At 42.0% G+C, this 24587-nt stretch overlaps 1 protein-coding gene across 14 annotated transcripts in view; it reads left to right on the top strand.

The window, feature by feature from the left end:
* pax2a (paired box 2a) overlaps positions 1-24587 on the top strand; it is a 29172-nt gene that overhangs the window by 1314 nt on the left and 3271 nt on the right. For 2 of the 14 annotated variants that reach the window (XM_035904853.2, XM_087850207.1), the window contains exons 2-11: positions 754-919; positions 1556-1576; positions 2032-2229; positions 5676-5761; positions 5937-6056; positions 7012-7056; positions 13706-13881; positions 15803-15923; positions 22130-22345; positions 23437-23538. In XM_035904853.2, coding sequence (XP_035760746.1) covers positions 754-919; positions 1556-1576; positions 2032-2229; positions 5676-5761; positions 5937-6056; positions 7012-7056; positions 13706-13881; positions 15803-15923; positions 22130-22345; positions 23437-23538 — 1251 coding nt within the window. The remainder of the gene's footprint in view (positions 1-753; positions 920-1555; positions 1577-2031; positions 2230-5675; positions 5762-5936; positions 6057-7011; positions 7057-13705; positions 13882-15802; positions 15924-22129; positions 22346-23436; positions 23539-24587) is intronic. The other 12 variants (XM_087850209.1, XM_087850211.1, XM_035904861.2 and 9 more) reach the window with 8 other exon arrangements.

Below are 24587 nucleotides of genomic sequence, written 5' to 3'. Positions count from 1 at the left end.
CTTTGGATTCGGATGGTAAAGAATTAAAGTGACGACAGAGTTTAGAAAGCGTCTGCTATTTTCTGCTTATTTTTTCCTCGCGTATTCCTCCATATGATATGCGTAAAAGAAGACCCGGACTCTGTGTGAATTATTTATCCCCACCTCCTTCGCACAATCCGCGTTTGTAATATGAGTTATCAAAGCTTGTTTTAATTATTTACAATAATTGTGCAAGGAAAATTAAACAGGTTGAAACGTAATATCTGCGACATGTGTTAGGCTGCAGGAGGGGGGAGATCCTTTTGGAAAATATTGCCTAACCAAGCCAGTGAGCAGGGACAGAGGAGATCCTGGAAATGAAAAAGAAAAAGTAGATAGATTTTATTTTTAAATTGTGATTTTTTTTTTTCTTTTATATTTCACTGTTACATTTGCTGGGCAAAAATCCTCTAAAAATTGAATGTTTTAAAATTAGTTTAAAATTGTGGCAGCTTTAATTCATTTATTATTATTATTATTATTATTATTATTATTATTATTATTATTATTATTATTATTATTATTATTATTATTATTATTGAAGAGCATCAGAGTTCGCTAATATTCAGATTTGCGTCACATTGTGTGTGTTAGCGCTACTTTGATTTCATTTACTCTGAAAATTCAACACACACACACAGTAGAGGGCTGATGAGCACACACAGCAGATGTGTGTTCTGCAGGTATGTAATGTTATGTCCCCTCCTCGTGTTGCTGTTGTATCCCACGCAGGGCACGGCGGTGTGAACCAGCTCGGCGGGGTGTTTGTGAACGGCAGACCCCTTCCCGACGTGGTGAGGCAGCGGATCGTGGAGCTGGCCCACCAGGGCGTCCGGCCCTGCGACATCTCCAGACAGCTACGGGTCAGTCACGGCTGTGTCAGCAAAATCCTCGGCAGGTAAAAGGGGGGATACACTACCAAACAGAGCCCTGTGTGTGTCAAACATCAATCTTCTATAGCTGCTATATGCGCACCCAGCTCTATTTCAGCCTCAGTCATCGGTTATATAGGCAGGTCATTTTTTTCTCTCCCTTTCTTTCTTTCTCTCTCTCTCCCTCTCTCTTTTTTCTTGAACGCAGCAGTTCTGTGTCCCAGATTTTCAATCCATCACCTGCAGCCCCACAAGAGAAAAGCATCATAATCATGAAATAAATGTTAAGAGGGGAGTTTACAGCTAAATATTAATGAGAAAAAATATCCCAGAGAAATATGAGGCTGGCTGTCGGTGACGAAGAAATGGTGCTATCACTTCTCTACAAAAAAAAAGAAAGAAAGAAAGAAAGAAAGAAAGAAAGAAAGAAAGAAAGAACCTCGAATTGGAATAAAAGCGGCAAAATCCAGAAAACTACCACAATCTACCCAAACTCGCCTTTGAGCATCAGATGTTACTGTGAGAAATAAACGCCAAATATATACTTTCCGTTCCTATATTTGTCCATCGGTGTAAAAAAATAAAGAAATATGAGCAATTAGGTAATTTTACTTCAGAGCACAAATGCTGTGAGATAATATTCTGACATATATTTTTTTCAGCTATCAGAAGGCATTTCAGAGGTATTTCATTTCACACACACTGTATGTTTGTCACCAACATTTACCAGTAGGTTATGGTGGCATGTAGTGCATGCTACTGTAAGCTTATGCAGACTGGAAATGAGGTCCAGACTGCGCTCTTACAGCTAAACTATCCTTTGTTCTGTCCTTCTCACTGCTCATATTGTTTAATTTTAATTATACTGCTTTTTTCGTTGAAAATCCGCTTTGTGCGCCTTCCAGCTGACACTTAATTAGGCCCATATAACAGCACACTTGCAGGCCAATTAATAGATTAATGCCGCCATAATGTTCGTAGGTATTTTTTTTTCTTTAGCCTATATGTAACTGCAGAAGATCGATGGAGATTGTTTCCACACAAACGATTTTGTTAAAGCCACCTTTCTCACTGATCACACGACTGATTTAAATAAAGGAGGGATCCATTCAGGAACACTCGCTCTGTCCCCATGCAGGTACTATGAAACCGGCAGTATTAAACCCGGGGTTATTGGTGGCTCCAAACCAAAGGTTGCAACTCCAAAAGTGGTGGACAAAATTGCAGAATATAAACGGCAGAATCCAACCATGTTCGCTTGGGAAATAAGGGACCGACTACTGGCTGAGGGCGTCTGCGACAATGACACGGTTCCCAGCGTTTCATCCATCAACAGGTAGGTGGCACGGCTTTATTTTATTTCTTAGAAGGCGCGCTAAACTGCGCCAAAGCGCGCAAACTCTTCCAGGAACAAAGCTGTGAACTTATTTCTTTTTAAACGTCTGCGTGCAAGTGATGGAAAAAACAGGGCGGAACAGATAAAAAAAAAAATCAGAAAGGAACTTTTTGTCGTTTACCAAACGTAAAAAAAATAAAAGTGTAGCTTTTTTATCCCCACATACAAGGCTAAAACGAGCCTGTTAGGGGTGGTCTCATAAGTGCAATTCAATCCCCTGTGCGGCCCTGCGCAACACAGCCAGCACGGCCGCTGAGGCTGGAGCCGCGAAGAATCACATCTGTCTCGATAAAAACCGATCAATACAGCGTAACCAGATCCAGAGGCAGAAGGAAATACCCAACAAAGTCGTTCAATACGCGGACCACAGAGGCGGCAGCACCATCTTTATTGCCAGCCAAATGGAGGAAGAGAGTGACAACAGACCACATAGGCTTTTACAGGACAGTTTGTAAAATTATTATTATTATTATTATTGTTATTATTATTATTAATAGTAGTAGTAGTATTAGTATTAGTATTAGCATTATTAGTATTATTATGTGGTGGTGGTAGGAGCTGATTTAACTACAGAATTACAGTGTAAATCAACTAATGCAGAAACTGCAAGAAAAAAAAATAACATTCGTCCAGAAACAGAGGTGATCTGCGGGTATTTGTGGGATAAGGGAGTTTCTGTTCCACGAAAACAGCGAAAGCAGTAGACACCCTACACCTTCACCTTTCCACATGAAGCAGGACAGCAGCAGACAAAGTGTCTTTAGACAGAGGACTCTGGTGAAAAAAAACCCCTCTGCATGTGTGCAAAGTGAAAAAGCCCGCAGTGCCTGCCAGTGATGAACTTTGGTTAGGAGGTACTGTTCCAGAGAGCTGGTCATCAGCATTACATTTTAATGAGCTGAAGAGAGTCTCATAACACAAGCAGCTAAATGCAGGAGATGGATGAATCTTTGCTAAATTTAAATTTTAAAAAAACAACAACAACAACAGAAAGATAGGGAGAGGGAAATAGCAGAAAATCCCATGGCTTTGGAAATTATATCTTCAATGGGTTTTTAGCACTATTGTGTGTTTGCACCTGTTGTTTCTAAAACCACAGCAGTTTATAATCCATTTTATGTCTAGTTGTTTTTTTTTTTTTACAAAAATAAAAAAACAATTTTTGATAATCTGCTCAGTTTGAACTTTGTGGAACAGCAGGACAGGGAGGAACATGTCCTTTGAAACCACATTAATAATTAACTCTTAGACTTTGTTGCACTGCACAAATCTGCATTTTTTTCATTCCTTAAACATGGCATCACAAATCAAAACAACCTTACTCCACTTTTATTCCCTAAAGTCTTTCTTGGCATTGAAAAGAAGTTAACTGGCACTTTTAGCAAAATCTTCTCTTTACTCGAGTGATCGCTCTGTATAATTGTCAAAGTACTGGCTTTTTAAAATATTAGCTTAATTTCTTGCTTGCTGATGTTAAAGGGAGGAATGGGAATGGTGTGGAGGAGGAATAAAAGAACAAATAGAAGTATTAGAGCCAGTCAAGAGGACTGAAAGGGAGAGCGGACCCCTGGTGGTCTTTGTGGTTAAGGATCTGACCTCTGCTCTGTTGACTAAAGAGGATGTCCTGGCTTTAAACACATTTTTCCTGCATTAATTATTAAAGATTACACAGAGACTGGGTTGCACTTTGTTTTGTTGTCGCAGAGAGAGGAGTTTCCATCCGCTGCACCATGCCCAGTGGACAAAGGCATACCCATGAGCGGCTTTCAATCATATTGATCCACATTTTAATACTTCTTTGGGGATTAGAATTTTTTTTACAACTGTGAAACACCAAAGTCGTTAATTCATCCATCCAAATTGCTTATTCAATATCAACAACATAGACTCGAAACAAAGTCCTTGAATTTATGAGACTCCCTCGAGTCATGAGGTCAGATAACTGTTGTGGTGAGATGTTAGAAATTCAAATATGATATTGATGTGTGTTTTCTGGAGGAGACTACCTGCCTTTGTTGCCCCGCCTGAAGGAGAGAGCACGGCGGACACATGAGATAGTGAGGGGAATGAAAAGAGTCTGATGTACATTTTTGCCCCTGAGGACGTTAACCCCATAGATGCCTGATTCAGAACTGATAGCTTATTGCCGGATGCCACGTGTGAGCGCCATTCGCCTCATTTGCAGTCTGTAAAAGTCCGTTTTTGTCACATACCTCTAAAGTGAGAGGGCACACAATACTGCCTGTTATTCAATGATCTCACGTTGAGCTGTCAATCAGAACATTACCATAGTCACAGTTTAATGTAATGCGATCATGCCCCATAAGAGCTGAGCTTGTGCAAATCCCACTGTGCTCGTCTTCCTAAAAAAAATACAGCAATCATCAGATTTGCTGTAAAATAAATTTTGCCTTCATTTGTTTTAATTACAGCCTGCTTTAGTTTTTTTTTTTTTATTTACTTATGAAGTGTACAACAGATTAATCGGCACCGGAGGTGACAGCAGTCTCAGCTTCAGCAAATAAGATGCTATTGGTTTCCTTTCACAAATAATGTATGGTTCACAATTTGCATTTGCTGTTCCTCTCTGCCATTCGTTGTCAGTTTTTCTATCTGGGAGTTCCAATCAATAGGGTCTGATCCTCGGTCAGCCCGGGGGATTCCTGCGTGCTACACTCGGCGAGTGAAAAAAGGGCAAAAAAAAGTGAGAAATACAGAAATAAATCGGCGACGAGTAAAGAAAGACAGAAAGAAAAGTAAGAGATGGGGGTTTGAAAGACAGCTATTGCAAAGTACAGTAAAGCTGATAGCACACTGGACAGTAAAGAGAGTTGAAATGAGAAAAGAGGATGAGAGTGGGAGTGAAAGATCAGCTTTGAGAGATGGAGAGAGAGAGAGAGGAGAGCAAGGAGAAAAGAGGGAGTGGGGAGCAGGAGAGGCAGATTATTAGAGTTGGCCAGGTAGAGCCAGTGAAGCTGATCATTGAGGTGAATTGATGTGATTTCATGCTTTGTTTGCAAGATCATTCAGACCAAAGTGCAATGAAGACTTTCCCGCCACATCACATCTTACTGCTATAGGGACTTTATCATATTTCTACCCTCAGAATCCAGCTAGATTGAATCCAGAGTCTCAGGGGGCAGCCCCCATTCAGTCTTGCACAGGAGACGAGAGATTGCTCCTAAAGCCCCGAGATTGGCTATTGGTGACAGGGGCCTGAATATGAGGATACAAGTGCCCCAAACGATGGAGCACTTGTACATGCACAGATGTAAGTGGACGTGATGTGTCATGTTTAAATGTCCTGTGGCGGACCAGTACGGTGTAAAATCTCACTGCTTTGAAAGCACTATTGATTGATCCGTGTGTGTTGTTCCCCTTACCAGGATTATCCGCACCAAAGTCCAGCAGCAATTCCACCCATCCCCTGACGGATCTGTTACACCACTCTCCACGCCCGGCCATACCATAGGTGAGCATCAATACGGCTACACAGGCCAATCAAACGAGCAAATCAGGGCTGCAGAAAGAATAAGAAACAACAAAAAAAAACTACACATGAACACATATTAACCCACGTTAACCTGAAGAGACACACAAACACACACAGTACTGCATGCGCATTCTAACTCCGCTTTCTCCGTCAGTGCCCAGCACAGCCTCCCCTCCTGTGACCAGTGCCTCCAACAATCCCGTAGGATCCTACTCCATCAACGGCATTCTGGGTATCCCCCGCTCCAATGGTGAGAAGAGGAAACGAGACGATGGTAAGGGAGACATAAGATCCCTTTGTTTGCCATCCTTTTAATTCTTTTCATCACTCATCTCCTACTTTTTTCCTGTGTGTGAAGAAGATGGCATTTATGACAGCGCTGCAGCCAAGTGTGTTTTTGTGTGCTGTCTCCAGTGACTTGTTATGCTGTATATCAGGCGGGATGAGAGTTGCGAGAGTGCTGTGATTCAATCAGCTTTTCGATGCCCTACGTTTTACCATACGCCTACAGAGCTGTATCTCAATTTTATACCACGCTCAGATGTATTGTAGATATCCCATACAGCTGTCATACAACTCTAAAGCCCTTTGGAAAAGGCATCAACGCTGCTGCTCCGTGCTTTTATTCCAGTAAAGTAACAAACAGCAGAAAAAGTAGCTCTTTTGAAATTTCCTGCTTTGATCCTGTCAGATAAGTCATGATTTATCATTATGCACTATGTTGTTTTTAAAAGATAAGGATTGATTGATTTGATTATGATTTTAATTATATTTTTTCCATGATGATTCATTAAAATAATTTTAAGTATATTAAAACATCCCAAAATAAAGTATTTTTTACTAGCAGGGGGCAGCCAGCGAATAGATCTATATACACCCAAAGATTAAGTGAAAGCTTATCCAGTCCAAGCCAGAATTTCTCATTCCGAGGTAAAGCTAGAGAGTGGACACACACACACACACTGCCTGAGGGCTAATAGATTATCGGTTGTGCAAACAATTGGCTTTTTTAATGCCTATGAATTAACATGTCCCTGGTGGAGGCTTGAACAGGTGTAGGAACAGACCGGTGGAGGCAGGGAAGGGGCTGTGTGTGTGTGTTTGTGCTTGTGTGTATGTGTACAAGTGTGATTCTGTGCTTTGAGGTGGCTGATGGGATGTTGAAAATGATCTCAAAGAGCACTTATCAAAACAGGCCACTTCCTTCTTTTATGTTTCTGTCTCTTTAGTTCTCTGGAGTGGCAACCACTTGGATGGGAGGAAAATAGGACATTGTAAGTTTAAGTTAGACAACCTTCTCTTTTGCTTTGGTCAAACAGATCACAATACTCTCACGCACTCTATTTGCTCTTCCAGGGTAATGAGCTTATGAGGTGTGGTGTGGCGGGGAAGACTTTTTCACACAGATTATCTCCCTAGTAATGAAAACGAATAAAGCTAAATAGACTAGAAAATCACGTTTTCCATAGATTGTCATAAACACAATGCAGTTTATTGCAAAAACAAATGTATATTTGCTAACGACTCTATTTTTGTCATTTCTATTCAAACTGGCTTGTGATATAAAAGTTCCAGTGCAGTTTTTTTGTATTTGGATATTTAATTAAGTAATTTCATTTAATTATTAACCCCTCATATTTTAGAATTATAGCGTCTTTTTTTTTATTACCAAAAATAAATAGGCACACCTATACAGCAGAAAATATCCATTTTGTTAAAGCTAAAATGTTAACATGCTTCTTTGTCTCTTGTAAAAATATAATTAATTTGGGGAGAAAAGTTAAGCAAGATTAGAAACAAAAGTTGATCAGTGCAGGAAAGAGTTTGATTTTTAAATCTACGAATAACTGTCTGGACTTTGCACGTCTGTATACCAGTAATTCCATTAATGCTTGTGCCTACGTTGTGATAATCTGACCATGCTAAATGAAAAACCATTGCACACTTTTTGTGCTGATGGTGGTTGCTGGTGATCCTGCTGTGACTGAAGTCAGTGGTTGCCCTTTTAGGAAGAAAAAGGTCCCCATTACTGCAGGGCTGTAGAGATAATGTAGTGTGACACGCGTTATGTACACCAGGTCCCCGTAAGACGAGCTTCAGGGACATAGGTGCCATAAGAGCTATTAATCTGTCCTTGTCATGTGTTATTGCAAATTAAAAGTAGCATGTTACACTGGACGGCTTTGAGTGAAGATGGGCGGAGGAGAGACAAGAGGAGCAGGGGAATTTGTGAAAAAGAAGTGGGTTTATGAGGGAAGGAGGGAACAAGGAGGTCCAGGCAGCCTCACTGAGAATTGAGCAAGGATTAATTTTAGGATATGTGCATGCCTGCGAACACACCTATGCACGGAAATGTGTCTTTTATGTGTTTGTGCGTAACTTCGTGGCTTCCGATGCTCTTCACATAGTGAACATAGTGACATTTAAAAAGAATTTGCAATTCTGCAGAGAAAAGCTATTAATTCACAAATTAACATCTCTCCCTCCCTCCCTTCATCCCTCCCTCTATCTTGGATGTGCATGCTATCGAAAAGACAAAAGAAATAGCCTTAAGGGGGGAAAAGAGAGAGTCTCAGTCCTATCTGTGGAGAGATTGGTTTGCATGTCTGCAAGCAGCGATACCAATTATGCCAGTGCTGGGAGAATGCGTCTCAATGCGCCCCTCTCCTTTGCCCCACCGCTCCCCCCACTCCCTCCTCCCAACACCACTACTACCACCACCCCACCCCGAATCTATCCATAGCCAGATTTATTTGTGTATCTCATTACAGGAAATGGAATGTTGTTCCTGCCAAATGCATTAATAGTGAAGTGGGGAAATTAGCCTGTTGTACAGCCTGCTCTCACCAAGTCATTTAAACCTATGGTGGAGTTGTAAGCCAAGAAAAGACAGAGAGGATTGGGTGACAACTTCTGTGTGATTGTAAAATGTGTATTACAGCGCTATAAGTCCATGCAGTTGTTTGCAAGGTTTGAGCCCTGCGGTAATTTCTCGCAGACTATTTTGAGCTAATTAATATGTCACATACTTGCATGCTATAACTTGTTCTCTTTGTACATCGAAACATGTTTTTATTAGAGCTGCAGCTTAGTGTTTTCTTAGTCTTAGTATATACTGACAGGTTACTGCTGACCTTGTTGCTTGTTTGCAGTCAGGTTGATGTGACCTAACTATATGTTTTTCTCATCGCTGGCTCTCCAAGTCCTGTGCAGAGCCCGGTTGAGCTCTGGGGAGGACAGGCAGTAGGGAGCCACGGTGATAAATTAGATAGAGAAAGCAAAGGTCATAACTTGTGATTGTAGCGTGGGTGTGGGATAAGTGTAGAAGGAGCTGATGAGTGTGTGAGTGGGGAGGAAAAAAAATACGGCCTAGCAGGTTGCTCATTCATGACATAAAACCATGATCATCGGCAGCAGCCGGAATCATATCAACCTTGCTCAATAGCTTGAGGGGAAAAAAATGAATACAGTCACTGTTTTGATTTGTTCACATTTGATATTTGGCCCTTTTGGAGATTGTCCAGAATGTATCTTTTAACACACGTGACCCATTTGTGGAGTTTATATCAGTTACTGTATGGATTTAAACCTGGGCCTACACTGGTTGACTAGTCAAGCCACTCCATGACAATGAGTCAATAGAGGATCACTTTAGAAAATAAATGCATCCAGAGCAAGACAGAAAAATGGAATCATGAGCACCATGATGGCCCTGATGGGGTGTGTGTGCGAGAGAGAAAAGCCCAGGTTTGAGAGGGGCCACAGAGCGTAACATAGAGACAAGAGGCTGTTAGGGCCCTGACAGTAGAAGAGGCACAAAAGGGTCCACATTGCATTCCTCCCCCTCCTCCTTCTGTGATCTATCGCTGTCTTTCTCTTCAAGATTTCTTTCCTCCTCTCGTCGTCCCCTTGTTCTTCTTCTTCCTGAGTCTTGTGGTTTAGTTATGTGGCTGTGCGAGCTCCAGCTTACAGTTGTAAACAACATACAATGAGAGCCGTCACAAAAAAATTTAAAGAGAGGAAATTCACTCAGTGGAGAGGAATCATGTCAGAGAAAAGTCAATTATGGGCAGCAATGCAGAGAATTAATGGAGCGATGCATTACTCAGCTTGAGGAGGGAGAAACGGCACGAGAAAAGTAGGGATACGTTAATTGCATTTCTACAAATACTCACCACACAGGGCGGCTGTGTTAAACGGCAGACTGAAAGCAGAGGAGGACAAAGAAAAATACAAGATGGGCATAAAACAGTGAGAGAGACTCTGTGGCAAATAGCAAAAAGAATTTCACATATTTCGACGTATGAATATTCCTTTGAATTTCTTTTGCAGTTTTTGACAGATTTGTCCAAGTCAAATATTTTCCCCTCAAATCTGACCAATATAGTGTCTTGCTCAAAGAACCACTAACCCTGCATTCAAAGGCTAAATAACTGCCATCAGATCTTATTAATATTACAGAATATACATTTAAGTGGTTTTATTTATTCATTATAAACTTTCTGTCAAATCTAGTAAATAAAACAAATAAAATAAAATAAGTGGAGATCTGCGAAATCCTGTCAATGCAGCCGCGGTGGAAGCAGTGAGAGCAAATATCAAATAAGCATCACTGTGCCTGCTGACAGTCAGTACACTGGTTGGGGTGCTAAATCGAATTAATAAAGCTCTTAAACATGCCACAACATAACAGGATCTTAACAGCCATGGCAGTGTTGCTGCTTCTCTCCCTCTTTCTCCCCCACCCCACCCACCTCTCTCCTTTCCGCTTCAGAGCTTTCATAAATATAGCTAGCTTACAGGGAAGGAGTGTTCACCCTCTGGGTATACCAGTTTGTTTGCGCTCTCTCTCCCTCTCTCTCTCTCTCTCTCTTCCCAAGCTCAACAGCATTTTTTTTTTTCAAAAAAAACCCATCAACAAATGATCCACAATTTGCGATAGCATCATTCCACCTATCAACAGAGGCCGAGTAAGTAAAGCAGCCTCTGATCTGAGGGACTGCATGTCATTGATTTATGGAGCGAGCCAGCCACTGCGTAGGAATTCATTTGCCTTTCAAACAAGCCTCCACCTCTACTTTTCTCTGAGTTATCTTATCATATAAACAGGAGAGATGAAAGAGGGACATTAGTGCCACCACACCATCACAGGACTTTAACATCCCCCAAAACACGACAGATACAGCTGAGGTCTTTTTCACAATAGCTACTGTTACTGGGAAAGTGTGTGTGTGTGTGTGTGTGTGTGTGTGTGTGTGTGTGTGTGTGTGTGTGTGTGTGTGTGTGTGTGTGTGTGTGTGTGGTACAAAAGGCTGAAAGTGCAAACATGTGAGTGGTCTGATGAAAGCCTACAATAACTTTTAGATTTAAAATCTCTGAATACATAATGATAAAAAAGCACATTTCAACCCAACAAGGTCAAACAGCACCTGTTTAAGCTGATCAAAACAAAACAAAAATTTAATGTGGGAATGTCACCTTTGCAGATTCTTGTTTTTATCTCTGTTTGTCTCCTCACACTTTTGTGTTAAAACAAAGAGACGCAGTCAGACGCTGCTGTGGGAGTGATAAGAGAATACCTGCTGAGACACCCAAAGGGGTTGAAGAAACACTAAGAAAAAGAAACAAACCAGTCAATGAGACACACACACACACACACACACACACACACACACACATGCGTGCAGTCTGACAGTCGTGCTTCACACTCCACTTGACACACTGACTGTCAAAAGGATGAATCTGATTTAATGCAGCTATCTTATGATATATAGCAGACGTGAATCTCTAATGCCGAATACTGAAAATAAATGATTTGCTGCTTTTAAAAGGCCAAATGAGTCAATTTTTTAACACATAAATTTGAAAGATACTCGCATATTTTCACAATTACAAAACTGACAAAGTCTCCATCATTAGAAATTTTACAAGGTTACTTGTATAAGAAAAGCTTTAACTCTTTCCCCCATAAAGACGACCTCACCTGTACCCTTAATGATGAGTTTCGACACCTCAGTATTAGAATAGGTACATGCAGATATCACCCTCACTGACCTTAAAAATAACAGAAACTGCTCAGTTCAGAAAAGAGGAACAAGCGTTACTCATAGCAAGCATCCACGGAGGAAAGTGTTGACATCCTGCATTTTAGTTGCTAATTATCAGTCTTGTGTTAAGTAAGTTTCCAGAGAACACAAAAAAGTATCTTATGAGGGGGATTTATGTCCTTTCGCTGCCCGTTCAGAGGGCCTGATTAAGTGTATAAGGTGATGCTGAGTATAAACAGGCTCCACATAGTGAATGACAAGCACTTGCTATTGATCAAGCCTTTTTTCTCAGACCAGCTGATGTGAGGTAATTAATGACTCCATTTTCTTCTGTACCGCACACAGCAATTGGGTTTCTTACAGCAAAACTACTGCTCCTCCAACGCTTCACCCAAGGGAGCTGTTTGAAAAAAAGAAAGAAAGAAAAAGCCAGAGCTAAAATATTCTGTTAACTCATGGTAAGAAAACACATGTGGCAGGAGAAAAATCAGATTCCTTCATAAGGCAAAAGTCAATATATTTTAGCAGTGAAACACACACACACGCGCTCTCTCCCATCTACACATAACACACACTCATACCCAATTGCAGTCCTCTATTCCATTCTCTCCATGGATCTATTTCTTGGTGCGAATCGGGTTCATCCTCTGGCCTCAGCCATTGAGAAAAGGTCAAGCAGCCGAGCAGAATGGCAATAACGCCCCTGAAATGGTACCATCAGTGGAACATGATTGATCAATTGAATTCCATAGCACAGAAAAATGTGGGATTAAGTAGAGTATTATACGCACAATGAGTTGAGGCATGATGTTCATTCCAAGTTCATTTCGCCTCCCTCCTCTGCTAGCGGATCAGGCAATCAATAGCGGCCTTGCATATCATATATCACCGCTGGCTCGCCCAGGAGAGAACATAATCTGCTGCAAATTTAGAATGACAGATTTGTACGGGAGCTAAAGCCCTCATCCGCTGTTGGTGGCGCAGTGTAGGGAGGAAGGGGAGGGTGGTGGGAGGCAGCCAGGAGAGTGGAGGGGAATGCTGGCTGGAGGTTTTAGCTTTAGATCTTTTTTTTTTTTTCATTCAGTGCTCAGGACATGATGAGTGAGCAGAGGGAGAGCTGCAGCCGCGGCAGTGGACTCCCTGGCCGAGTTGATAGGGTCAGAGATCAGAAGAACGAGGGAAGCACAGGCTCATTTGTTTATATAGAGTGTGACCAAGTGAGGAAATGCATATGATTGCCCCCAGACACCCCGTCCTCATTCGGCCCTGAGTCCCATCCCCACTCCATTCTGTTTTCCACAGGACAGGTAATATGTGGGGGATGGAAAGAGAAGGAAGAGAGACAGAGAGAGGGAAGGGTAATATGTTCAGGAAGAAATAGTACAGTTAAATAATGGCTCTCCATTTCCCGCCGGCAGAATGAGAGGCTCTGGATGTAATCGCCAGCCCTACTTTCTCTTCCTGAAGCACACGGTCTGCCTTACAAGTATATATTTGCACTGAAGGTAATCCATCAATTACCTATCACATGATGACCATGCTGATGGTGGCTGCAAGGAGTGGCAGGGGGGAGGTAGAGGATTGCTTGAGTGAGTGTATGTGTGAGAGAAGGAAAGAGCGAGAGAGTAAGAGAGAGACAGGAAAAAACAGGGGGAGATAAAAGCCAGACATGATGGTGGGTTTCCCTGAATTTACTATTGCGCCTCATGCCATCACTATCACACCCGCTGAGCTCTAATATTTTTTTGTTTGTTTTTTTCCTCGTAATGCTAGCCTGCTAGAAGTAAAGTATGAAGTAAAAAGACTGGATCCACATCCTCATACCAGTGTTGCCCCCCTCGTCCATTCCCTTTTTTTCATCTCTTCCTTTCTTTAGATGGCTCTGATGGTTCGGGCCCCGGCAGCGACTCTCAGGGCAGTGTGGAAAGTTTAAGAAAGCACCTGCGGGCGGATGCCTTCACCCAGCAGCAGCTGGAGGCCCTCGACCGTGTGTTTGAAAGGCCTTCTTATCCTGATGTCTTCCCCACCTCAGAACACATTAAACCCGAGCAGGTTCGACACACACACACGCACATTTCTCCCTACACAATAAGATTTACAGCATTTACACTGATTTCTAACAAGCTGTAGTGAACCCGCGAACGCTCTGACACAGGTGACAAAAAGCTCGGTGCAAATTCTTGCTTGAAGCAACCTGCAAACCCACAGCGTATAACAGCGGATAACCTTTATTTACATTCATTAGACTGTTAAACAACAAGAGACTATTAATTTTTCCATTGGCGCTCTATGTGGGTGCCCATGCAGCCTTAGCAGTGCCCTAATTGAGTTCATTTTCATCTCTCCGCGATCGTGGGGAATTACAGCGGCGATAAATCAGGGGGACAGCCCCTCAGCTGGCTATACAGCCCCTAATGCAGCTAATTACCAAAGTGATTTCTACGGCAAGATCAATACCAAAACGAATTGGAAATGACTTGCAATCACAAAGAGTGGAGGAGAAGGTATTAAAAAGGCGAGAGGGGGGTAGCGGAGGGGGGAGAAAAACGGCGTCAGAATGGTCCAGAAAAATCAGTTTTAATTTAATGTAATATTAATCAGATGGCTTTCCACTCTTTCTTTTTTCTCCCTGTTTCCAGAACCCCCTCCTTTTCTTAAACTGGTGAAAAGGTGGGATATTAGGCTATTAGGGGCTTGTCTGGTGTCTGCGTCAGGGCATTAAAAAGCCATTTTGAAGAGGCCAGGCTGAATAGGCCTCATCCCTCCCACACTTCTGGCAGCCATGTGGTCAGGTCATTCAGGCCCCTCTGCGCTTGCCACTCGCCCTCCGCCCAGCCCTGCCCAGCCCTACCCGCATCCCATCTGCATGACAAAATGACTCTTGTGCTGCTGAGGCCCAGTGGAATAGAGAGGAACATCCAGCCTAGTGCCAGGGAACAGTTGTAAGCACACAATTAGAGTTTATCTGGGATAGAGGCAGACAAGACTGGGGTCACCAGCTTGCCCCTGTGGGACCCCAACCCATTGAGACAAACAGATGCACGCACACACACACACACTCTTTCAAATAAACACTCACAGACACTCTCACACACACACTTATCCTTTCAAAGAAAAGTTGTGTCAGGAAGTGTCATCTCATTAACAAACAGGATTCATCACAACTGCTAGCAGAGTCTTAACACGAGATTAAGGTTAATAAATATTTAAGACACTGGATGGTGGTTGAAGTTTTCTTCTGCAGTAAACTGTGAATGTGAATCTGTTAAAATAAAATAAATAAATAAAAAAGAAAGACGGCCAGGGTGGCACAGAATATTTTATAAGAGTGGAACAGGAATGCGACGAAAGCCTCCAATGTGACGTTTTAAAAAATACAAGTAAAAGTATAAAAACTCATAAAGTGAAAATGCACAATTTTAACATTTTATTAACCCAGTTTTATGTGTTCATCCTGGAGGCAAAGCACAAAGGGCTGTTTTTGAGGTTGTACTCCCCTTTAAAAAAACACACCACATGTCTCTCCTGTAACAAAGCCCTGAATGTCTCCTCCCTTGACTGGTCACAGGGATGACTGCAGTGGAGCACAAAGAGCCAGCTGACACCCCGTCCTTTCACTCCTCTCCCAATCCCTCTCTCATCCCTCTCTCCCTTTCTGCCTTGCCCTCAGACAAGCTCTAATGCATGCATACATCATCATAGGTCTTGGTAAAGCACAAGGAGCAGGGGCAGGGGTGATGTTCGCAGTATTCACAGGAAATGTACAGCAGCAAACACGAGAGGGGCGTTCATCGTGACATTGTTTTTTATATGTCGTCACCTAAACTAGGAAATCAGATCTAAATCCAAGAGCGATTTTAACCAGATCATGACCTGATCTGGTGGAATGTAAAATTTAATTAAAGCAGTGTGAATTGCTGTCTTCGATTCCCACCTGCTCACACATGGCTTTTTTTTTTTTTTTCGTCTACAGGCGAATGAGTACACTCTCCCATCCCTGAACACTGGCCTGGAAGATGTGAAGCCGAGCCTCTCCACCAGTGCCAGCTCTGACCTCGCCTCTAGTGTCTCCCAGAGCTACTCTGTTGTGACAGGTACAATCTGACTCATGCTACACTGACGCCTAAAAGAATACACACAGTGCAGCAACAAAATACACCGGCACCAAGATGGTCAAACTGTGCGTTCTTTATGATGCCAAACTCTTGAAAAAGTTTCCCAGGTTCACCAGTTCCAATTGTTTTTTTCAGTCCAGTAGATAAAAGAAAAAGCTCAGACAATTACATTTTTTTTCAGCAGTTATCAGATCTCTCTTTCTGATAACTACCACCAAGCTGTCATTTTACCATCAGTTTACTGATCACTTTTTTAGGGTTCCTACTTTAAAAAGACATCTCGCTCTTATCTAAACTTCTACATCATCACTGAATCATTAAGATTTTGATTGCCACTCCCTGATGGCGTGCACATTTTTCCAGCCATATAAAGTTATCACCAATGTCTTTTTTTTTTACATAAAGCTCTTTCAAGGCACTTTTTGGGGTGCTCTGTGTATTTCTAAGGGACGGGCTGAGGTAATATATCATCTGAGTCCATAAAATCCCACAGGTCTTTCACGCAACGCTCCTAACTGGCCATTGTGTTAGCCTGGATTGGCCCGCTAACAGATTGACTGGGAGCACTTCTCATAAGAGACAGCTGCTGTTCTCGCCACGACATGACGTTGTCATCAAACGCTATCATAGCCTGTTGATTGACAGCGGCTGGAATAGCACTGTGACTGGCTGCCTTATGCTGTGGAGAGAGAGAAAGAGAGAGAGAAATATAGAGAGAGAAAGGGGCATTTTTTGCCAAATCGTTTGCACTGAGAGTCAACAGGTAATTGCTGGTGCAATGTGTTAACTATCTTGCAGTGTCTGTATCAAACATCCCCTGTGTTGGACCGAGTCTGTGGTTGCTTTGCTGTCCAGGTTGATGGACATCTGGTTAATTGAAATTTTGTGTCGTTGTTGCTGTTGAGGGTGTTTCCCAAGGGAGGTTAGGTTTACTGATGGCCACACTGGCTCGAGAATAATTATGAGCCTTTTAATAAAAGGCTCATAATTATGCAGTGGGAATCAGAGTCAAGGAGTGTACTTTGTGTGTCTGTGCGTGTGTGTGTGTGTGTGTGTGAGAGAGAGAGAGAGAGAGAGAGAGAGTCTAAGTAAAGAAGAGGAAGTTTGAAAACTACAGCGGCCTTTTCATATGATCCCAATAGTTCAGCCACACACTCAGGCACAGAGCTATGGGAAAAGAAAGAACCCCTTTTTATTCCTGAACATGTGGGAGGTAGCTTTGCCCCAGAAAGTCGGGCCTCAGGAGAAGAAAGGTGTGTTTTTCCCTTTTATGGCGGGCTCCTCCTATGAAAGTGGTCTCGCTCTGGTGAGCACACTCATAGCAGGTGGCCTCCAAGCCACCTGGGGGCCTGGGGGGCCTCCTAAAGCGATACACGCAAGGGTTTCGCCCAGAGTAAAGAGGGAATGAACTAGCAAAAGTTTTCTGAAAGTAATATATGACAACATGTTTTGGTACAGCCATTTTAAAGATGTGTTTTGAATATATTGAGCATCAAATTAAACTCAGAAGTAATATCCTGTAAACTTTTATTACCCAATTTTCACAACTATGCAAAGTAATGCATGAGGCATTTGATTGTGTGTAGGTTGTTAGTGCATAATATTATTTTTCCTTCCATTAGCAAACCCTGTAAATAGGAATGTATGCCAAGGCTGAAAAAAATGCTAAATTACCTTCCTCACTTAGGCTGGGATCCAATTATCAATAAATTATGCTCTCATACTGGATGGAGCTATGAGATTATATTCATTCTTTAAATGTTTTCTGCTCCCAATTAAAATTCATACAGTTATTGATCTTGTTGATTTTTATGTCCTGAAATTTGCATAATCTATTAAAGATGAATGATTAATGAAGTGCTCAGCTTTGCATTACAGGAGCGCTATAACGAAAGCACGGTCGGCCATCTTTTGTGTCCCGAATGTGTGAAAGAGAAGGTTACCTTGGAGGCAACAAAAATAGGGAGAGATTGATCGCTCTTTTTTGCACCACTTACTAAGATGCAGCAAATATTACTTAAAAAATATTATTTTACATATATCTATATATCGTTTTATATATGTAGATAAAAAAATCATAAGAAATTATTCTTAAAAGTCTTTTGGATTGCTTTAAAAATGCATTGAATGTAGCTACTGCTAAAATTACAAAAGATATCACATTTAAATGAATGATTTCATACACACTATATAGAAAAACATACTGGGCCACCTACACATTGCATCTGTAGGAGCTGCTTGGCCATGAAACTCCTGGAGCACAGTTTTTGTACTGATGTTAATGCCACAGGAGGCTCGGAGATCTGCAGTCACTGAGTCAGCAGATCTTTGGCAAACTTTCACACACTAGTCAGCTCATAACTCATGGACCCGACCTGTAGGTTCACGTGGTCTACTCTAGCAGTTTGTAGCTAAGTTTCTGTGTTTCTCAATGCTTCCAATTTGCAATAATACCACTTACAGCTAATAATCGGATCCAATTACAGTACCATGCTCAAATTGAGCGAGCTATTTAGGACCCAGTCAACTCTGCATAGCTAGGTGCTTATTTTTATACAGCTGTGGCTACACTGCATATTCACTATTTTTGAACATGTACTGTATTTCCTTATCACCTTATGCTTATCATGATTCAGCTCTAGTGTTTGGCTCCAATCCATCGTTTGTGTACCTGCAGTTTTCTATTGATGCTCAAAGAAAGTAAGAAACTTACATTCAGAGACGTGCAGTGGTCTCTGTGCAGGCTGGGCCAACAGAGCCTGTGGGATTGGCAGGTGTAAAGTGGCTCCACTCTGGCTACAACAAATCTAGCAGGTGTGAAACGCTTTTGTTTTTTCAATTTCTTTTTTACTTATTTATCTATATATTTCTCACTTTATGCACAAAAACATATAAAGTGCCAAGTGCTTTCTTTCAGGTTAATTTCTGCTGAAATACAAATCAGAATCGGAAGCTGTTTTTATGAGTTGGCAGTACCAGCTTTTCTCTGCTGGGTGGCAAACAACAAGCAGCCACCTAACTTGCAATGCCTGCTGTGTGGCCTGGTGACAAATGGCTCTTCTCAGCTCAGTTAACGCCTGCAGCCCAAGACTGGAAATTAATGTTTATATCACCCCGTTGCTAGCACGCTAACCTTTGAGCACACATTTGATAATGAATCACTTTAAACCTCTAAATGGGGAATTGAAGCTATTTTTGCCTGCATTTGTTTTTCCACAGTTTCCACCTTTTACAAATGTTCTTCTGTTTTTTTGGTGTAAGTAGTTGTAAATTACCAAAGCTATAATGGCAGAAAGCAAATCCAGAGGTTGAAATGCTGTGATACAAACATGAATGTGTCCCTGTCTGCGTAAAATTATAATTTTATTATCTGTCAGCACAGAAAGGAAGTTTTGCGTGCATGAAAAAGTTCTCTGTAGATTGAATGTCAGCCTTTCTAAACAAGAGTTCTCCCAGTAAATGGTTTGTGCAGCAAAGTTCCTCGGTGCACGTTTAAAAATGAAATGCTCACTTGAGAGAAGCCTTTTGTAGTTATATCTGGAAGCATCACTCGGAGGATTGCTGTAGGTTCTTAACAGTCCATTTCTATGGTTGATGGGGTCTCGATGTAGTATCAGTGGTGGAGCAGAGACAGCTATTGGAGAACTCTATACCATCTCCGCTCATTCAAAGATGTGTTTGCTGAGGAGAAAAGTCCCCAAGGACCCTGAGTTTATCTTCCATCTCCATCATCAGGGCCTTCGATTTGACAGGCTCCCTTTACCCAGGCGCTGCCTTGTCTCCAGGACAATAAGCAACACCATGTCTGATTAGTTTCAGAGTTCAGTGGTCTTGAACGCAGCATTTGTATCGGTTGTTGTTGCGTTGTAACCCCTGTCTGTTTGACAACGGTTGCTCGGGCGCTGAGAAAACGGAAGCCTACAGTAGTATGGAGGAAGTCTCAGATTCAGTGTAAACAGGCTTGACCTTGACTTCATGTTAGACATCCTCATTCGCAAAATTAAAGTCCCAGCATGCATAGAGTAAGAGCGCAAACCATACTTAACTAATGTTAGTCCCTTGATGATTTCACGCTTGAATTAATACAGGATATATCATGAATTCACAGTTAGACTTTTCAGAAATATTGTTTGGCACAACATCACATTCAGATTCCAAAAGCTGCCAGACAGGACAGGGTTTAGTCTCGGTTTTTGATGCCTTGTGGCACTTAAGTCCTAAATGAAGATAAATAAAGCCAAATGTACCTGAAATCGATACAGTTTGGGGGATAATTTTGAGTAACCACGCCTTGATTGGTGATCTATTAAAAATTAACTGAAGCCGTAGTCGGTGAACAGCAGGAATTTACGGTACATCCAGATGTATTAACTCGTCATTAGTGTTTCTTTAGCGTAACGTACTTTGTACCCCAATTATAAACTGTTACCAGTGAAGAAAATAACCTGGCAACGGGGTGTTTCTAATAATAGCGCGCATGAGCAAGGTGCACATAAAAAAAGCCCTCTGAATCCACTGCTGCACAGTTGGTTCATTTTTTAAAACCGCAACACACAATAAAGACAAAGAGAATCGAATTATTTTCTTTTTTAAAAATCTGACTGTCATAAAGCTGTTTTACACTGCAGGCTCTCTCTAGTGGAGATTTGTGTTCGGTTCATGGGTTTACACTTGTTGTCATCGTGATTTCATGGCTCAGGTGCAGGTGGAATATGATGCTTTGCTGTGTTTCTGAAACAAGCTAGCTGCTAGCATTGTCCTCTGCAGTATTTTTTTCTTGTAACTGGACTTTTGAGAGCTGTTTGAACTTCAAAGGCTTTAACAGACTACATGTTGGCTATAATTAACTGAAGAGCAGAACTAAGCACAAGGGATTTGCCGTCATTCCTAAATGTAGACCCCGTTTTCCAATATAACTTATGACATACTTGGGCAGTACATGTGACAACATTTTGGTCCATCCAATTAAATGGAAAGCCCACTCATTAGAATACTTCTGTTCATGCCAAAGATTCGGGCCAAACGTTCCTTTTAATGATCTGATCATATGTTAGAAAAGATTGTACATTGTTCACATTGTGTCTTTTCCCCATAGTGTTGTCATTTTTCTAAGAAAAGATTCACTCTAATTGCAGTACTTCTGTCTAAATCCACATTTTTAGCTATCACCAAGACAAAGAAGGAGAATAATGTTAGGAAAGCCTACAATTTTATTTTTCTGCTCCTACGGAAAAGTAGTGAGCAACATTGCCTGTTTCTCTGGAATTAGGTTCTTATGGTTGACATTGTTGCACTCCCCTTCCATTGAGCAGCCCTTATCTTAATGAGGAATCGCAACACACAGTCCTGTTGTAAAACAACAATGATGGGAGAAGCAGCTAATGAGGCTATCATGGTGTCGGGAAAGAGCCATCTCTCCCTGCAGGCCCCTGCAAAAACACAACAGGCTTGCAGTGGGCACGGAGAGGCCAGAAACAGAGCTCACATTGATTGCACAGGTTCGAGAGGCAGAGACGCTGAAATGAAAGATGCCAAGACTCATCAGCCAAATTAGATCAAAGTGCAGAGTTTTGAACTGTCTACAAGCCGGCTGCTTGGTTATTTGTGGGAGTGATTTTGTTGTGAGAAAGCAGCCGTGAGATTATGTTGTTTGTTTTCCCAAAACCTTGGGGAAATTTTTTACGCATTTGAGCTTGATTGATCAGGCGCGATGTGTTGTTGCAACATTTCACTGGTGTACGTTTCCACTTAGTTGAATGAATTACCGCTAGGTGCATATGAGATTATTATTATAAGCCATGTAAATGAACAAATCAAGTGGTAAAGACTGCTTATCTATTCAGTATTCATATAAAATGTCTGCTTGTGAGTTCTTAAAAGATAGCAAGTTAATGTATTGCTCCTAATTCTTTGGGCTCCCTTTAATTAATACGTTAAATCGGATAGGGATTTGTAGTCCCCTCTTTCTTTAATTATGAGCGTCTATGTCAGCGACAGATCTAATTTTTTTGTTTTTTGCTGTTACCCGTCTATGCTTGAGTTTGGACATCTACACAGCTATAAATCCATCTCACCATACTTGTGAGTGACTGACATAAACGTATGTACAGATTGTGTGGAGTTGTATGTCTGCATTGTATCAATTTTTTTTCTTTTTCTTTTTCTTTTTCCCCCCCACCTGCCAGACTCTCACCCGTCATATCCACCTTCCATGTGTGTAAAGCGAGAGCCCCATGAGGCATCCTTTGCCCCCTTCACCCCCTCCTCTGTTGGGGATTCTGCTCTAGCTGACATCTTGCCCCACCAGTCCAGCCTCTCAGTAGATGCATCTACTCCCAGCTACCTTGCCCATGCTCACAGCTCCTGCTACAGCCAGTATGCCAGCCAGCCCTTTATAGCAGGTACAACTTTTCCCACAAGGCCCCGTAACCGGATAATAATTCAAATGATTTCTTTATTCACTCTGTGCTGACTTTTAGTCTCAGTTCTCAGTTATGTACAAATTAAAGTGGATGCCTCCCCTGTTGCTCTTTTTGGGCCCTGCAGTTGTGTACACAGGAGCAAAGTTGAACGTTTGGCTCTCATTAAGAGCAGACGATCTCTACCCTTTCCCTCCGTGCTTTGCTCTGCATTTGACCCCCTGCTCGTCTCTCACTGTCACAGTAGACTTTCTGGTCCTTACAGCCTCATGACAGGGCCAAAGTGTAGGGGGCCACAGGAGGCCAAAACAGGGGGTTTCAAAGGCGCAGATATAGGCTGATACTGGGGCCCGCCTTAAACCCATAGCTGCCAGTCATGTGTGCCCCTTCATCTAGCTGGGTTGCTGTCAGGGTTAATTAAAGGGCTGAATATAAAGCAGAGGCTAGCGTGATGCTGTCATTGGCCTGATGCTCCTAACACTGCTTTTGACACTAGTATGCTATGTTTTGTTGTAGTGTCATGATATTGATATGTGACCCCAGGAGAGATATACATATATATAATTGGACAGCAGACATTTTACATATTTCTGAACATTTTTGGAAAATCTCTGGTTTTGCTTTTACAAAAAAACAGGATGAGTCGATGCATTGTGACAGACAGGGGCACTGCTTGTTATTCTCGGTGGCTATATGCATCACTTCACTTTGGTGATTTTTGTGCTTATGTACAAGACGTTTCCAAAAGCAATATGCTTCGAAGGAATGTTTTCGTTTCCATCTTTTATCATCAATTTAATGACAAAACTCTTCCATGTTGCTCAATGTAGAAACGTATCCGTAATGTTTACTGGTAGCACATTTTTTCTTCTTCTTCCAGAACAATTTTAGTTTGCATCAGCTCGGTTATGACATAGCACATAGCACAAAAAACCTCAAACTCAGAGCAAGCTGAGTGCTACACACGCTGGACTGGTTTCAGCTTAAATCCACTCTCTCAAGTAGAATATACATTTAACTCTTCTCCTCGTGACCATCCTTGTGATACAGATCCTCCTTCTGTGTGTCTGCAGGTCGAGATATGGCTAGTACCACCTTACCTGGCTACCCACCTCATGTCCCCCCCACAGGACAAGGCAGCTACCCCACATCCACACTTGCTGGAATGGTTCCCGGTAGGTGATGTAGTTAATTCTAACATATTTGCAACACATAGTACCTGTCAGGTTGATTCTGTAAAATTTACGGTCACTTAACCCTACAAAAAAAACCCCCAAAAACATCAAACATAAATTCACTGTTGAGACAGCAAGGACACTTTAAATCATTGCTTTTGACTCAAAGGATTGAAGCAAGCTTGTTATAGCTTTGTTAGACTGCGGTTAGCGTGCGGTTAGCGTCTGTGGATGAGGACATTAGATGAACTCGATAGGCGATCACCACAATCAGTGGCCGTGAGATAGGACAGTTCCTCTCAGTTACACTCCAGCTCCCAGCGCTCATTACCCTCGCCGTGTCCACACAGCGCACTCTCACCAGCCCCATCGATAAACACTGCTTTTGCTCCTCTCCTCGCCTCCCCGGACACCCAGGGCTGCAGAGCGTATCTCTTTCCCCTCTACTTAACCTGCAGTTCAGGTTCACAGCAAACAGTTAAGGGTCAAAACACAGAGGCGTGGAGGGCCTGTAAATATTTAAATCACTATCTCTCTCAGGGATGAGCTTAAGTTACACAACCAGCGGTGAAGATGCTGCCAGCATGTGTAGATCTGTGCTCCAAACAACTCAAAACACAATTCCCTTTATTGCGGCATGACATGTGCCTAACACTGACAAAGAATCAAAGCAGCGTGTAGCATTAGCACGTGATTTTAGCCTATAGATAGAGGTCAAAACACATATCTCAAATCAAATAAAAAACATGTGTGTTTTATACAACTGGAAAGTGTGCATAGACACCCCCCAAAAAGTAGAAAAACACAGCAAAACCTTCTTAATCCAGGGGTTGTGGGGTTTTTTGTGTTTTTTTTTCACCCAGTGGCGAATAACTAAGATTTAGTGACCGGCCCCAAACACCGTTAAAGCAAAGGCCATTCTTCAGCAGCTTCATATAAAACCCAGCCTTTATAGTGCCATAAAAGAAAGAAACCTGTGGGCCTGCAGCATCGCTCTGTGATATCCCCTCACCCTCCCATGCTTCTCACTACAACCTGCAGGGAGAGGA

Source organism: Neolamprologus brichardi, chromosome 13 (genome assembly GCF_056152115.1).
Source record: "Neolamprologus brichardi isolate AB-2024 chromosome 13, ASM5615211v1, whole genome shotgun sequence".
Lineage (NCBI taxonomy): Eukaryota > Metazoa > Chordata > Actinopteri > Cichliformes > Cichlidae > Neolamprologus > Neolamprologus brichardi.
Note: the sequence above shows the minus strand (reverse complement) of the source record. Positions and strands in the feature narration are given on the sequence as shown.